Raw genomic sequence first — 13,714 nt, forward strand, 5'->3', positions numbered from 1 at the left:
TCTGGAAGATTTCCCAGACTTTAATGTGGTCAGAGTAAAAGGGCTTTTTACTGTCCCTGCGAGACGACCAGACTACAATTAGAGCTCTCATGATAGCGGTATTATCATATTTCTTTTTTATATGGCTGAAACGTGGTGAAGTCACACTTTCCCTCTATCAGGACTAGTCGCCCTGCTTCCACCACCATGCTTCACTGCAGGGATGGTATTAGCCACATGATAAGCGGTGCCTGGTTTCCTCCAGACGTGACGCTTGGTGTTCAGGCCAAAAAGTTTAATTCTCTGGTTTCTCATGGTTCGAGAGTCCTCTTGGTGCCTTTTGGCAAACTCCAAGTGGGCTGTCATGTGCCTTTTACTAAGGAGTGGCTTCCATCTTGCTACTCAACCATAACGGCGTGATTTGTGGAGTGCTGCCTGGATGGTTGATCTTCTGATAGGTTCTCCCATCTCCACAAGGATACACTGGAGCTCTGTCAGAGTGACCCTCGGGTTCCTGCTCACCTCCCTGACCAGGGCCCGTCTTCCCCGATCGCTCAGTTTGGCCGAGTGGCCAGGTCTAGGGGGATTTTTGGTGGTTCCAAATGTCTTCCATTTATGAATGATGGTGGCCACTGTGCTCTTTGGGACCTGTAAAGCTGCAGCAATTTTTCTGTACCCTTCTTCAGATCTATGCCTTGACACAATCCTGTTTCTGAGGTCTGCAGATATTTCCTTTGACCCCATGGCTTGGAGTTTGCTCTGATATGCACTGTCAAGTGTGGGACCTTATATAGGCAGGTTTTGGCAATCCTCAATCAAGTCCAATCAATTGAAATTACCACAGGTGGACTCCAATTAAATTGTAGAAACATCTCAGTATCAGTGAAAACAAAATGCATATCAAAGGGTGTGCACACTTGTGCTTTCACTTTGTCACAAACTGAACGTCTAACACATCGTCTATATTTTGTGTTTCCTTTCTAATTCTAGGCGGCATCGTCGGCTCTGAGCAGTCTGGGCCACGTCTACACCGCCATCGGTGACTACCCCAATGCACTGGCCAGCCACAAGCAGTGCGCTCTACTCGCCAAGCAGCGAAAGGACCAGCTAGAAGAGGCACGCGAACTGGGCAACATGGGGGCCGTCTACATCGCCATGGGTGACTTCTCCAGTGCCGTACAATGCCACGAACAGCATCTGGACATCGCCAAGGAGCAAGGAGACAAGCGCGAGGAGTCACGTGCCTACAGCAACCTGGGCAGTGCTTACCACTACCGGCGTGACTTCGATAAGGCCGCGTCGTATCACGCGCGGGTGCTGGAGCTGGCGCAGGAGCTGGAGGAGCGGGCCATCGAGATGCGGGCGTACGCCGGTCTGGGCCACGCCGCACGCTGCATGCAAGACCTGGAGCGCGCCAAGCAGTACCACGAGCAGCAGCTCAACATCGCGGAGAGCCTGAAGGACCGCGCGGCCGAGGGACGCGCCTCCTCCAACCTAGGTGAGCGTTACTGAGCTTTTTTATTTTGTTTATGCGCCTGAAATGCACGACAATTTTAATTATGAACAGAAAAATATTAATTAAGAATTAAGAAGTAATCATTTATAATTACACACAATTAAAAATGAACTGGTATTATTAGATACTGTAAATGGCACAAAGGGTTCGATTTCAGGGAAACCTACATTTCATTCTGGATGCTGTATTGACTTCAGCAGATAGAAGTCCTGAAATTAAATATTGACCGTCAGGTTGCGGTGCTCATTGCTCATATGGTTATTAAAAAGTTGGGACAGTATTGAAAATGCAAATACAATAAAAATGCAGTGTTCCTTACATTTACTTTGACTTTAATTTGATTGCAGACAGTTTGAACCTTAGATATGTTATGTTTTGTCTGATTAATTTCAGTTTGATTTGTTAATATACCTCCATTCCTGCATTTCAGGCCTGCAACACATTCCAAAAAAGTTCAGACAGGGGCAATTTAGAGCTACTAATGAGGTGAAGAAACTAAATAATGATGTGATTCCAAACAGGTGATGTCAACAGGTGATTGTAATCATGGTTTGGTACAAAAGCAGCATCCAGGAACGGCTGAGCTGAGCAAAGATGGCCAGAGACAAAACATGAAATATTTCAGGTTCATCCTGAGCCTCTTCCAAGAAGTTAGGATGATCACACAAATGATGCAACTTTCATGGATGATTTTCAGCTGCTAGCTTTAAGTTGACATATAGGTCAGAAAGGCTTCATTTCATTTATTAATAAACGTCCATTCCTGAATTTCAGGCCTGCAACTCATTCCAAATAAAGTTGGAACAGTAAAGCATTTACCACTTTGTAATGTTGCCATTCCTTTTCACCACACTTAAAAGACGTTTTGGCACTGAGGATAAAGTGATTTAGTGTTTCAGGTTTTATTTTGTCCCATTCTTCCTGCAAACACGTTTTAAGATGTGCAACAGTACAAGGACTTGTTCCTGATAACAGTCTGGATGGTTCTTTCCGTCTTTGGTCCAGAGCACACAGAGTCCATTTTTTTCCAAAAAAAAAGACCTGGAATGCTGATTCATCTGAACACAATACTTGTTTCCATCAATCACATAATTATTTAGTTTTTTCACCTCATTACTAGCCCTAAACTGCCCCGGCCCCAACTTATTTTGGAATGTTTCGCAGCCTGAAATGCAGGAATGGAGGTATATTAACAAATGAAATGAAGTTGAGCAGACAAAACATGAAATATCTCAGGTTCATCCTGTCTGCAATCAAATAAAAGTCAAAGTAAATGTAAGAAACTGTGTTTTTATTTTATTTGCATTTTCCATACTGTCCCAACTTTTTCTGATGTGCGTGTGTGCATGTGTGAAATGATCTATTCAGCAATTCAATCAACCTCTGGCCCTCTGTAACAGGGTTACAAATTTTTTTTATGACTTTACATTTTCATGACCACCCTTCAATGCCACCATGAGCATGACGAACCCCAGCAAATAACATCTATACTGAACCTTTGTGGTTCAAACTCTTTTTGATCTGGTGCATGTTTGTCATGCTTCACGTCATCCACCTCAGCTTATTAAGAGGCTGGCGTATGATTAACGGAGCTGCAAAAGCACAAATATATGCAGCGCCTGAAGGACCTTAACACACCATCAATCCATTCATTTAGTTAATGATGCAGGTGCTACTCTCCAGAAAGTTAGCTTTTATGTACACCCACCTAATAAACACACCTTCGCCCGTCTTTACCGCACCTACGTTACTCGCCGCCGCACACGCCACCGCTGTGCACGTTATGAGAACAGGACAAATGATGCCCATCAAAATCAAGTGTTTCTGAGCTCCTCCAATCCTTCACTTTGACTTCTAGCAGCTCTCGTATACTTTCCTATGACAGCTCCATCAATTCGATCTGAGACCTGCATGCTCTGCCAAATTAATAGATCAACACTCGAAAGAAAAATGTTTTTTTGGAAAAATGTGTAGGGGTGTAATGGAGTGACTCAGGCTTGATCCAGAGGTCTGTTGTTATGCAAATTTGTGCTCTCAGTTTAAAAGTGCAGTATGAGGATTTGAGGTAAAAAGCTTGACACAGGATACTTGATACACTCTGGGTCTGTCTGCAAACCTAGTGAGCCACTCAAGGACATTCACAGCCCTTCTCTGAAGCCACTCCTTTGTTCTCTTGGCTGTGTGCTTCGGGTCGTTGTCATGTTGGAAGGTAAACCTTCACCCCAGTCTGAAGTCCAGATCGCTCTGGAGCAGGTTTTCTTGAAGGATCTCGGTGTACTTAGCTGCATTCATCTTTCCCTCTATCAGGACTAGTCGCCCCGGTCCTGCTGCTGAAAAACGTCCCCACATCATGATGCTGCCACCGCCATGCTTCACTGTAGGGATGGCATTAGCCAGGTGATGAGCGGTGCCTGGTTTCCTCCAGACGTGACGCTTGTTTCTCATGGTTTGAAAGTCCTCTAGGTGTCCCTTTTGGAGGCAAACTCCAAGCGAGCTGTCATGTGCCTTTTACTAAGGAGTGGCTTCCGTCTGGTCACTCTACTTTAAACGCGTGATTTGTGGAGTGCTGCCTGGATGGTTGATCTTCTGATAGGGTCTCCCATCTCCACAAGGATACACTGGAGCTCTGTCAGAGTGAACCTCGGGTTCCTGCTCATCTTCCTGGCCAAGGCTCGCCTTCTCCGATCGTTCAGTTTGGCCCACAAGAATCACACCACAGAGCAGGTATTATTTAGGTGGTGGATCATTCGCAGCACTGCAGTTTCACTGACATGGTGGTGGTGTGTTAGTGTGTGTTGTGCTGGTATGAGTGGATCAGACACAGCAGCGCTGCTGGAGTTTTTAAATACCGTGTCCACTCACTGTCCACTCTATTAGACACTCCTACCTAGTTGGTCCACTTTGTAAATGTAAAGTCAGAGACGATCGCTCATCTATTGCTGCTGTTTGAGTTGGTCATCTTCAAGACCTTCATCAGTGGTCACAGGACTCTGAACACGGGGCGCTGTTGGCTGGTTATTTTTGGTTGGTGGACTATTCTCAGTCCAGCAGGGACAGTGAGGTTTTTAAAAACTCCAGCAGGATTGCTGTGTCTTATCCACTCTTACAGAACACACACTAACACACCACCACCATGTCAGTGTCACTGCAGTGCTGAGAATGATCCACCACCTAAATAATACCTACTCTGTAGTGGTCCTGCGGGGGTCCTGACCATTGAAGAACAGGGTGAAAGCAGGCCAAAAAGTATGTAGAGAAACAGATGGACTACAGTCAGTAATTGTAGAACTACAAAGTGCTTCTATATGGTAAGTGGAGCTGATAAAATGGATGTGGTTATGCCTGATCAGTGTAGTAGACTCCGTATTCACAGTCCAATGTAAGGGATTTTCTGGCCACGTCCCAAATATCATCCTTTTGTGATATTTTTAGTGCACTAATTAGACCTACTATTTTATACAGTATGTTAGGCTGTGGAATGGAACTCACCCTGTTTCAATTTAAGCTCCACCCTCTGAGGTTGCAATGGTTGGATTTTAAATCTAGAGACGATCTGCACTCGTTGTTCCATTCAGGCAGCCTCTCCCGGTGTTTGGCCTCCCTCCGTCCTGCCCTCGTGTGCTCGAAGCTTTATTGATTAGAACCGTCGATAGCAGTACGCCGGGAAAGAATGGCAGCACTTATAAAATTAATGATCGCTAGCTGCGCGCAGAGCTCGGCTGCTCGGCGGCAGTAATGGACGGATCGATCGGCGCATCAGGGCAGGATTCAGGAGAAAAGAATAAAAGCAAATATTTATTGACTTAGCAGCAAGAGTTGCTTTAACAGAAACTAAACTGCTCCAGGGGCTCTTATTTACTTATGTATACAAATTAATAGTGTGTACATAAACTATTTGCTGTACGTGTGGAGTTTCTTACATTTACTTTGACTTTTATTTGATTGCAGACAGGATGAACCTGAGATATTTCATGTTTTGTCTGCTCAACTTTTTTTAAATTTTATTTATTTATTTATTTATTTTTTTCCCCTAAAGGGGAGAAACCCCTTTAGCGCATCCAATTATTCAGTTTGCATCGTGCTTCCTCTCTATCTATGCCGAACCCTGCCCTGACCGATGAGACCGAAGCTAACCCATATCCCCTCCGAAACATGGGCAGCAGCCGGATGCGTCTTTGCCACCAACACACTGATGTGTGGCTCCACCTAGCGTTGTATGCGGAGAGACACACCCTAAGGGCACTCTTCCTCATCTCTGTGCAGGCGCCTCTAATCAGCCGGCAGAGGTCGTAATCGCATTCTGACAGAGAGAGACCCACATCCGGTTCTTTGTCCCACCCCCAACTGAGCAACCGGCCAATCGTTGCTCATACAGCCAATCGGCCTCGAACCGGTAAGGCAGAGCTGGATTCGATACGAGGTACTCAGAATCCAGCTCTGGTTGAGCGGTTGAGCGGCATCAATTCATTTATTAATAAACATCCATTCCTGCATTTCAGTCCTGCAACACATTCCAAAATAGGTTGGGACAGTAAATCATTTACCACTCTGTAATGTTGCTATTCCTTTTCACCACACTTAAAAGACGTTTTGGCACCGAGGATACCAAGTGATTTAGTGTTTCAGCTTTTATTTTTTCCCATTCTTCCTGCAAACACGTCTTGAGATGTGTAACAGTACGGGGTCGTCGTTGTCACATTTTTTGTTTCAAATTTCTCCACACGTTCTCTATTGGGGACAGATCAGGACTGCAGGCAGGCCAGTCCAGTACCTGTACCCTCTTCTTCCACAGCCATGCCTTTGTAATGTGTGCAGCATGTGGTTTTGCATTGTCTTGTTGAAAAATGCATGGACGTCCCTGGAAAAGATGACGTCTTGAAGGCAGCATATGTTGCTCTAAGATCTCAATGTACTTTTCTGCATTAATGCTGCCATCACAGAAGTGTAAATGACCTTTGCCAAGGGCACTGACACAGCCCCATACCATGACAGACCCTGGCTTTTGGGCTTGTTGCTGATAACAGTCTGGATGGTCCTTTTCATCTTTGGTCCGGAGCACACAGCGTCAATATTTTCCGACAAAGACCTGGAATGCTGATTCATCTGACCACAGTACACGTTTTTACTGTGTGATGGTCCATCCTAAATGCCTCAGAGCCCAGACTTATGTCCAAATGGAAGTCTGTTGTACTTAGTGGACTGTTCTAGCTATTCTCAGTGCTGGCGGGACAGAGCCGTCTCGTATCTTAACCATTAATGTTTTATTCAGAGGTGTTTTGGGTTCACTGGGATGAGAGATATTTAAACCCTGAGCTGGGTGAATTGGATCCTGTACAGTATTGCTGAGTTGACAGTAACCGGAGGCAGTTCGAGGGCTTGCGGGCAACAGACACTCTGTTATCACCAAGCCTCACAGTCCGCAGGATAAGAGCGTGCAGCTTAGGGTTTTCTCTAGGCTTGTGGGTTTCGTTAGATTACTTGTTTTGTTGTACATAATAAGCTTTGAGAGCTTATGATTATTTGCATTTCTATTTTATGTGTGTACAGATGATCAGCCATAACATTAAAACCACCTCCTAGTTTTTACACCCACTGTTTTATTTTATCAGCTCCACTTACCATATAGAAGCACTTTGAAGTCCATCTGTTTCTCTACATACCTTTTTAGCCTGCTTTCACCATGTTCTTCAATGGTCAGGACCACCACAGAGCAGGTACTATTTAGGTGGTGGGTCATTCTCAGCACTGCAGTTACACTGACATGGTGGTGGTGTGTTAGTGTGTGTTGTGCTGGTATGAGTGGATCGGAGACAGCAGCGCTGCTGGAGTTTTTAAATACCGTGTCTACTCACTGTCCACTCTATTAGACACTCCTACCTAGTTGGTCCATCTTGTAGATGTAAAGTCAGAGACGGTCGCTCATCTATTGCTGCTGTTTGAGTTGGTCATCTTTTAGATCTTTATCAGTGGACACAGGACGCTGCCCACGGGGCGCTGTTGGCTGGATATTTTTGGTTGGTGGACTATTCTCAGTCCAGCGGTGACAGTGAGGTGTTTAAAAACTCCATCAGCATTGCTGTGTCTTATCCACTCATACCAGCACAACACACACTAACACACCACCACCATGTCAGTGTTACTGCAGGGCTGAGAATGATCCACCACCTAAATAATACCTGCTCTGTAGTGGTCCTGGGAGAGTCCTGACCATTGTAGAACAGCATGAAAGGGGGCTAACAATGCATGCAGAGAAACAGACGGACTACAGTCAGTAATTGTAGAACTACAAAGTGCTCCTATAAAATGGACAGTGAGTGTAGAAACAAGGAGGGTGGTTTTAATCTTATGGCTGATCGGTGGATATACAGCATTTGTTTAAAATGCTGTCAAGCACTGCATAAATTTGATCAGTTTGCTGGAGTTTATCCCAGCTTTTCAATGGGCGCAAGGCACACAGTAACACTTTGAACGGGGCCAGTCCATCGCAGGGCAGACACACACACACACATTCACCTATAGGGCAATTCAGTGTCTGCAGTTAACCTGACTGCATGTTTTTGGACTGTGGGGGGGAATCCCAGCTCCCGGAGGAAATCCAGACAGACACGAGGAGAACATGCAAACTCCGCACAGAAAGGACCCGGTCCTTATAGAAGCATATAATTATGCTAAGAAGTATCATTTTGGTCTCAAGTGTTCTTCTGGCATTATCCAAACCCAGATGCAGCAATCAGACCGAAAGATTTAGTCCAGTGGAAGCATGCTTTACACCTTTTTAAATGTTTGCCATTGGACGTACTGAACTTAGGCTTGTGGGTCACTTCATAAAGGTTCTAAAGCACAGTTCTTGTGCTGAAGTTGCCCTCAGAGGCAGTTTGGAACCCTGTAATGAGATGTTCTACAGCTTCATGTCTGAGCTCTTAATGCTCCTTTAATTTCATTTTAAGAGCACATAGAGTTGATCAGGACCCATGACAAAAGTGACATCCTGTGACAGAATCACATTTCAAGTGTTGTCCATATACTTTAGGCCAACTGTACAACTAAAATACTTCTCCATTCTTCTGCGGCACTGCAGCATGATTTTTAATATCAATACTTTTGGCACCAACTGTTGCTTTTGGTTATTCCTGGCATCCATTACACACTGTGTTCTGCCAATTGCTTCAGCATCCCACCCACCCAGATCGCTTTTGCTTCTGGCTTTTGGCAAACTAGACACGGAATCTCACTTGGACCTGGTGACTGTATTCGAGGCGCTGCTTCCATGGGTTTTGGATTTAGTGCAGCCTCTAGACTGCTGGAACTGCGTCAATCCAAAGCCACTGAAGAAGGAATGCATAGAGTATTCCAAAATGTGCTACGGTTGATGAGAATGCGCTAGTCGTAGCTAAGCAGTTACGGTAATGGACTCATAACTGGATGGTCAATAGTTCTGGCCCAGTACTACCAGGTTGCCACCAGAGATGTTCACAAGTTACAAAATACGAGTCCGAGTCAAGTCACGAGTCAATATAATATACACAAAACATATATTGGAAATGTAGCGTAGAAATAAACAAATAATATGTAAGTTCAGATGAAAAACAACAACAACAGCGACTGTATTTTGCCGTTTTACTTAGTGCCTTTACTTTCTTAGTCGTTGTGCAAATGAATGTAATTTCCGTAACAAGAAGGTACCAGTTAAAAGCTTAAACTGATACGTTTTGTTTTCATTGCAAATCAAAAGCGCGCAATAAAATCCAAAACACAGCAAAAAAAATCATAACCACTGCTTACCTTAGCTTATGTTCTTCCAGATGCTATAAAATTTATAACTGTGTGTTCTCCCATTAGGAATATAATCCGTTATTTTGTAAATGTGCTTATAATTATAAATCTCCAAACTTTTCCCGGTTCTGAAGTAAAACACTAACTCGTTAGAAAGCCAATTGAGCGTTTCATTGACACATCATCTGTGTGACGCAAACAGAATAAATGCAAATAACAGCATTTCTTACTAAAAATTAAAATCAGAAGGTCTGATTGGTTCAGAAAGCGGTCTTTCAACCATTAGCGCCAATTCTGTAGGAGCGTTCCATTCACCCCAGTTGTTCCTGTGAAGTGCACTACGTAGGGTATTCCACCATTTGAAGTGAGATTCCAATCCAAAGGTAACGAAAATGTTTAAATGGCCGCTCAGTTGGCGCAGCGGTAAAACACACGCTGTTCACCAGAGCTGAGATCTCAAATACATCGTATCGAATCTCGGCTCTGCCTTGCCGGCTGAGTGGCCACATGAACAACGATTGGCCTGTTCTTCAGATAAGAAGAACATAAGCCGGATGGGGACTCTCTCTCTCAGACTAGTGCGATTCCGAACTCTGCTGGCTGGTTGGTGGCGCCTGCACGGAGATGGGAAAGGAGTGCGGTAGAGGGTGTGGCTCTCCGTACACAGCGCTGTACTGCACTGCACTCGTCAAGTGTAGGTGATAAGATGTTCGATTGCTGTGCACGTGTCGGAGGGGGCGTGGAGCGACCTCGTGCTCCCCAATCAGGAGCCGGGACCAGTATTAGTTAGAGGATGATTGACGTGCAGAAATTGCATGCGCTAAAGTGGGAGAAAAAGAAAATGTTTAAATGAAGTGAACTTCAAAGTGTGTAGGGAGTAGGGAGCGACGCTTCATCACTACACCGGAAGCTGGCTGGAACATTTACCAATGGCGTGCATTGCGGGTTAAGACGGCCGGAGCGTTATTAGAGAGCAGAATATTTATAATATATATATATATATATATATATATATATATATATATATATATATATATATATATATATATATATATATATATATATATATACACACACACACACACACACACACACATATATAATTGTCACATGTAACTAATGTCAACACATGCTGACGCTGGGGACTCATTTGTTTATGAGTCATTTTTTTGCGAGTCATGAGTCGAGTCCGAGTCATTTGAAACGAGTCCGAGTCGAGCCTGAAGTTGCTGTGTGTCCCCCATCTCTGGTTGCCACTGTTCAGCCCTGAGTTAAGCCCCTAACCTTCATATTTGCTATGCTTGGATTGAATTTGAATTTAATTGTATAATATAAAATCCTGATTTTAAACTGAGCTTTGCTGAGGTTTGGTGGATAATAAACCTTGTGATGTTACAGAAACAGTTCCACTATAACAATAGACAATAAAACTGTGGGGTTATTTTGAGCCCATTCGTAGGTTCCATTGTATTTAGGATACGGAAAATAATAACAGCTTTCTGAAATCGTTCGGCTGAGTTTGCTTTATCTAGTAGGCCGGAGCAGCCGTCAATCAAAATGCAATTTACCTTTCCTTTCTTCTAAAGCCAAACAAAGCTCAGCCTTATGGAGAATTCAATGTCAACAAGTCTGCTATTTGTTTGTCTTCTTTTCTCCCCTATGCTTTGCAGAGCACTGAAAGCCACATGATGGAATAGAGCACCTTATTTATGTCTGGATTTTTAGGCTTTTTGGATGGGAAATGCATAAAAAGCTAAAATATTAGGACCAATCCCCAAAACTGATCACTCACTGTCCATTTTATCAGCTCCACTTACCATGTAGAAGCACTTTGTAGTTCTACAATTACTAACTGTAGTCCATCTGTTTCTCTACATACTGTTTTAGCCTGCTTCACCCTGTTCTTCAATGGTCAGGACCCCTACAGGACCACCACAGAGCAGGTATTATTTAGGTGGTGGATCATTCTCAGCACTGAAGTGACACTGACATGGTGGTGGTGTGTTAGTGTGTGTTGTGCTGGTATGAGTGGATCAGACACACTGTCCACTCACTGTCCTCTCTATTAGACACTCATACCTGGTTGGTCCACCCTGTAGATGTAAAGTCAGAGACGATCGGATCGCTCATCTATTGCTGCTGTTTGAGTTGGTCATCTTTTAGACCTTCATCAGTGGTCACAGGGCGCTGTTGGCTGGATATTTTTGGTTGGTGGACTATTCTCAGTCCAGCAGTGACACTGAGGTGTTTAAAAACTCCATCAGTGCTGCTGTGTCTGATCCACTCATACCAGCACAACACACACTAACACACCACCACCATGTATGTCAGTGTCACTGCAGTGCTGAGAATGATCGACCACCTAAATAATACCTGCTCTGTAGTGGTCCTGGAATAGTCCTGACTGTTGAAGAACAGCATGGAAGGGGGCTAACAAAGCATGCAGAGAAATAGACGGACTACAGTCAGTAATTGTAGAACTACAAAGTGCTTCTATATGGTAAGTGGAGCTGATAAAGTCACAGTAAGAGTTAAATGTTGGGCTGATGGATACTCATACACGTTTAGTGCAGCAGGTGTGACTTTGATAATAGCCAAATCACTATGGCAAGGTAACTTGGTTGAAGTATCTCCTCGTAAGCGGCACTCACAGGCAGTTGTGTGTGGTCCAACCAGGAACAAGCCACCAATCGCTGACAGGTTGTTGGGCGGCCAAGACTCTTTGAGTCCAGTGGACATGCACAGAGCCCCGACCTCTACCAAGATTAATACTTTTGAGATGAATAGGAATTTTATTGTGTGCCATGTCTTCTGGTCCAAATTGGAATGTCCAACACGCATGTGTTCCAGGGTCTACTTATTTTATACTCTCTTAATTCAATTAATTTAGGAATTCTTTGTGGTTTTTCTTCTCCCTTGTTTATTTTCGATGTATGTATTTAAACACTTGCTTTCAATAGAATAGAAAAATGGAAAATGATGCAACTAAAGCTCTCTCACACTGGGATTTAATTCTGCCGCACTGTATAAAATGTATTAAGCTAAATATAAAGGATATAACATTTGTCAGAGAAACATCTTCCTAAACACATATAAGCAGTTACATAAATATTCAAATGAACTGTTATTTATGATGTGATTTATTAGAAATATGAATCATCCTGCATTTGGTTCATACTTTCTGGTGTTGTCAGCAATAATTGCAGTGTGCTATATTTTGTATTTCCTTTTATGTGTATATGCAAGATCTTGGTTTTAAAAGAGGGCCAGTGCACTAGTCAGGGAGCGGATCTTGATCATTTCCAAAAGCGGCATTCATATCAGGAGTTGGAGTACAAGTAGGTTTTCCTGTGTACACTGATCAGCCATAACATTAAAACCACCTCCTTGTTTCTACACTCGCTGTCCATTTTATCAGCTCCACTTACCATATAGAAGCACTTTGTAGTTCTACGATTTCTGACTGTTGTCCATCTGTTTTTCTACATATGCTGAAATGAGTGGATCAGACACAGCAGCGCTGCTGGAGTTTTTAAATACCGCGTCCACTCACTGTCCACTCTATTAGACACTCCTACCCAGTTGGTCCACCTTGTAGATGTGAAGTCAGAGACGATCGGATCGCTCATCTATTGCTGCTGTTTGAGTGGGTCATTTTCTAGACTTTCATCCGTGGTTACAGGATGCTGCCCACGGGGCGCTGTTGGCTGGATGTTTTTGGTTGGTGGACTATTCTCAGTCCAGCAGTGACACTGAGGTGTTTAAAAAAGTCCATCAGCGCTGCTGTATCTTATCCACTCATACCAGCACAACACACACTAACACACCACCACCATGTATGTCAGTGTCACTGCAGTGCTGAGAAGGACCCACCACCTAAATAATACCTGCTCTGTAGTGGTTCTGGGAGAGTCCTGATCATTGAAGAACAGCATGGAAGGGGGCTAACAAAGCATGCAGAAAAATAGACGGACTACAGTCAGTAATTGTAGAACTATAAAGTGCTCCTATGTGATAAGTGAAGCTGATAAAATGAACAGTGAATGTAGAAACAAGGAGGTGGTTTTAATGTTATGTCTTTAGCCACAGTAGCCCTTCTGTCAGTCCATACCAGACACAATAGGCATTGCTATCCGCTTTTTTGGTAGCATGGTAGCTTTTTTGGTAACTTAGCATAGCAGCAGATAGCCTAGCCAGTCATTGTTTACCTACGGAGTTCAGTTAAACTGGTATAGATATTCATATTATCCACATGCAAGGTTGTACATTTCACCTTGTTCTGACCACTTTGATGTTCTCGCTGACCTTCTGTGAACTTTCATATCTGCTTTGTCTGCTGACACCTACACTCCAGACACCAGTCGTTGAGGATTTTACTGGGATCAGTCCTGCTGTGCCCCTGTAATCCTTTTATCTGCCCTATAGGAGAGGTGTGTTTCACTTCCA

The 13,714-nt window shown here is 43.8% G+C and overlaps 1 protein-coding gene across 1 annotated transcript in view; it reads left to right on the forward strand.

Moving 5' to 3' along the window:
- ttc28 (tetratricopeptide repeat domain 28) overlaps positions 1 to 13,714 on the forward strand; it is a 413,424-nt gene that overhangs the window by 333,650 nt on the left and 66,060 nt on the right. Inside the window, exon 6 of the mRNA XM_063013621.1 lies at positions 970 to 1,477. Coding sequence (XP_062869691.1) covers positions 970 to 1,477 — 508 coding nt within the window. The remainder of the gene's footprint in view (positions 1 to 969; positions 1,478 to 13,714) is intronic.

Source organism: Trichomycterus rosablanca, chromosome 18 (genome assembly GCF_030014385.1).
Source record: "Trichomycterus rosablanca isolate fTriRos1 chromosome 18, fTriRos1.hap1, whole genome shotgun sequence".
NCBI classification, from domain to species: Eukaryota; Metazoa; Chordata; class Actinopteri; order Siluriformes; family Trichomycteridae; genus Trichomycterus; species Trichomycterus rosablanca.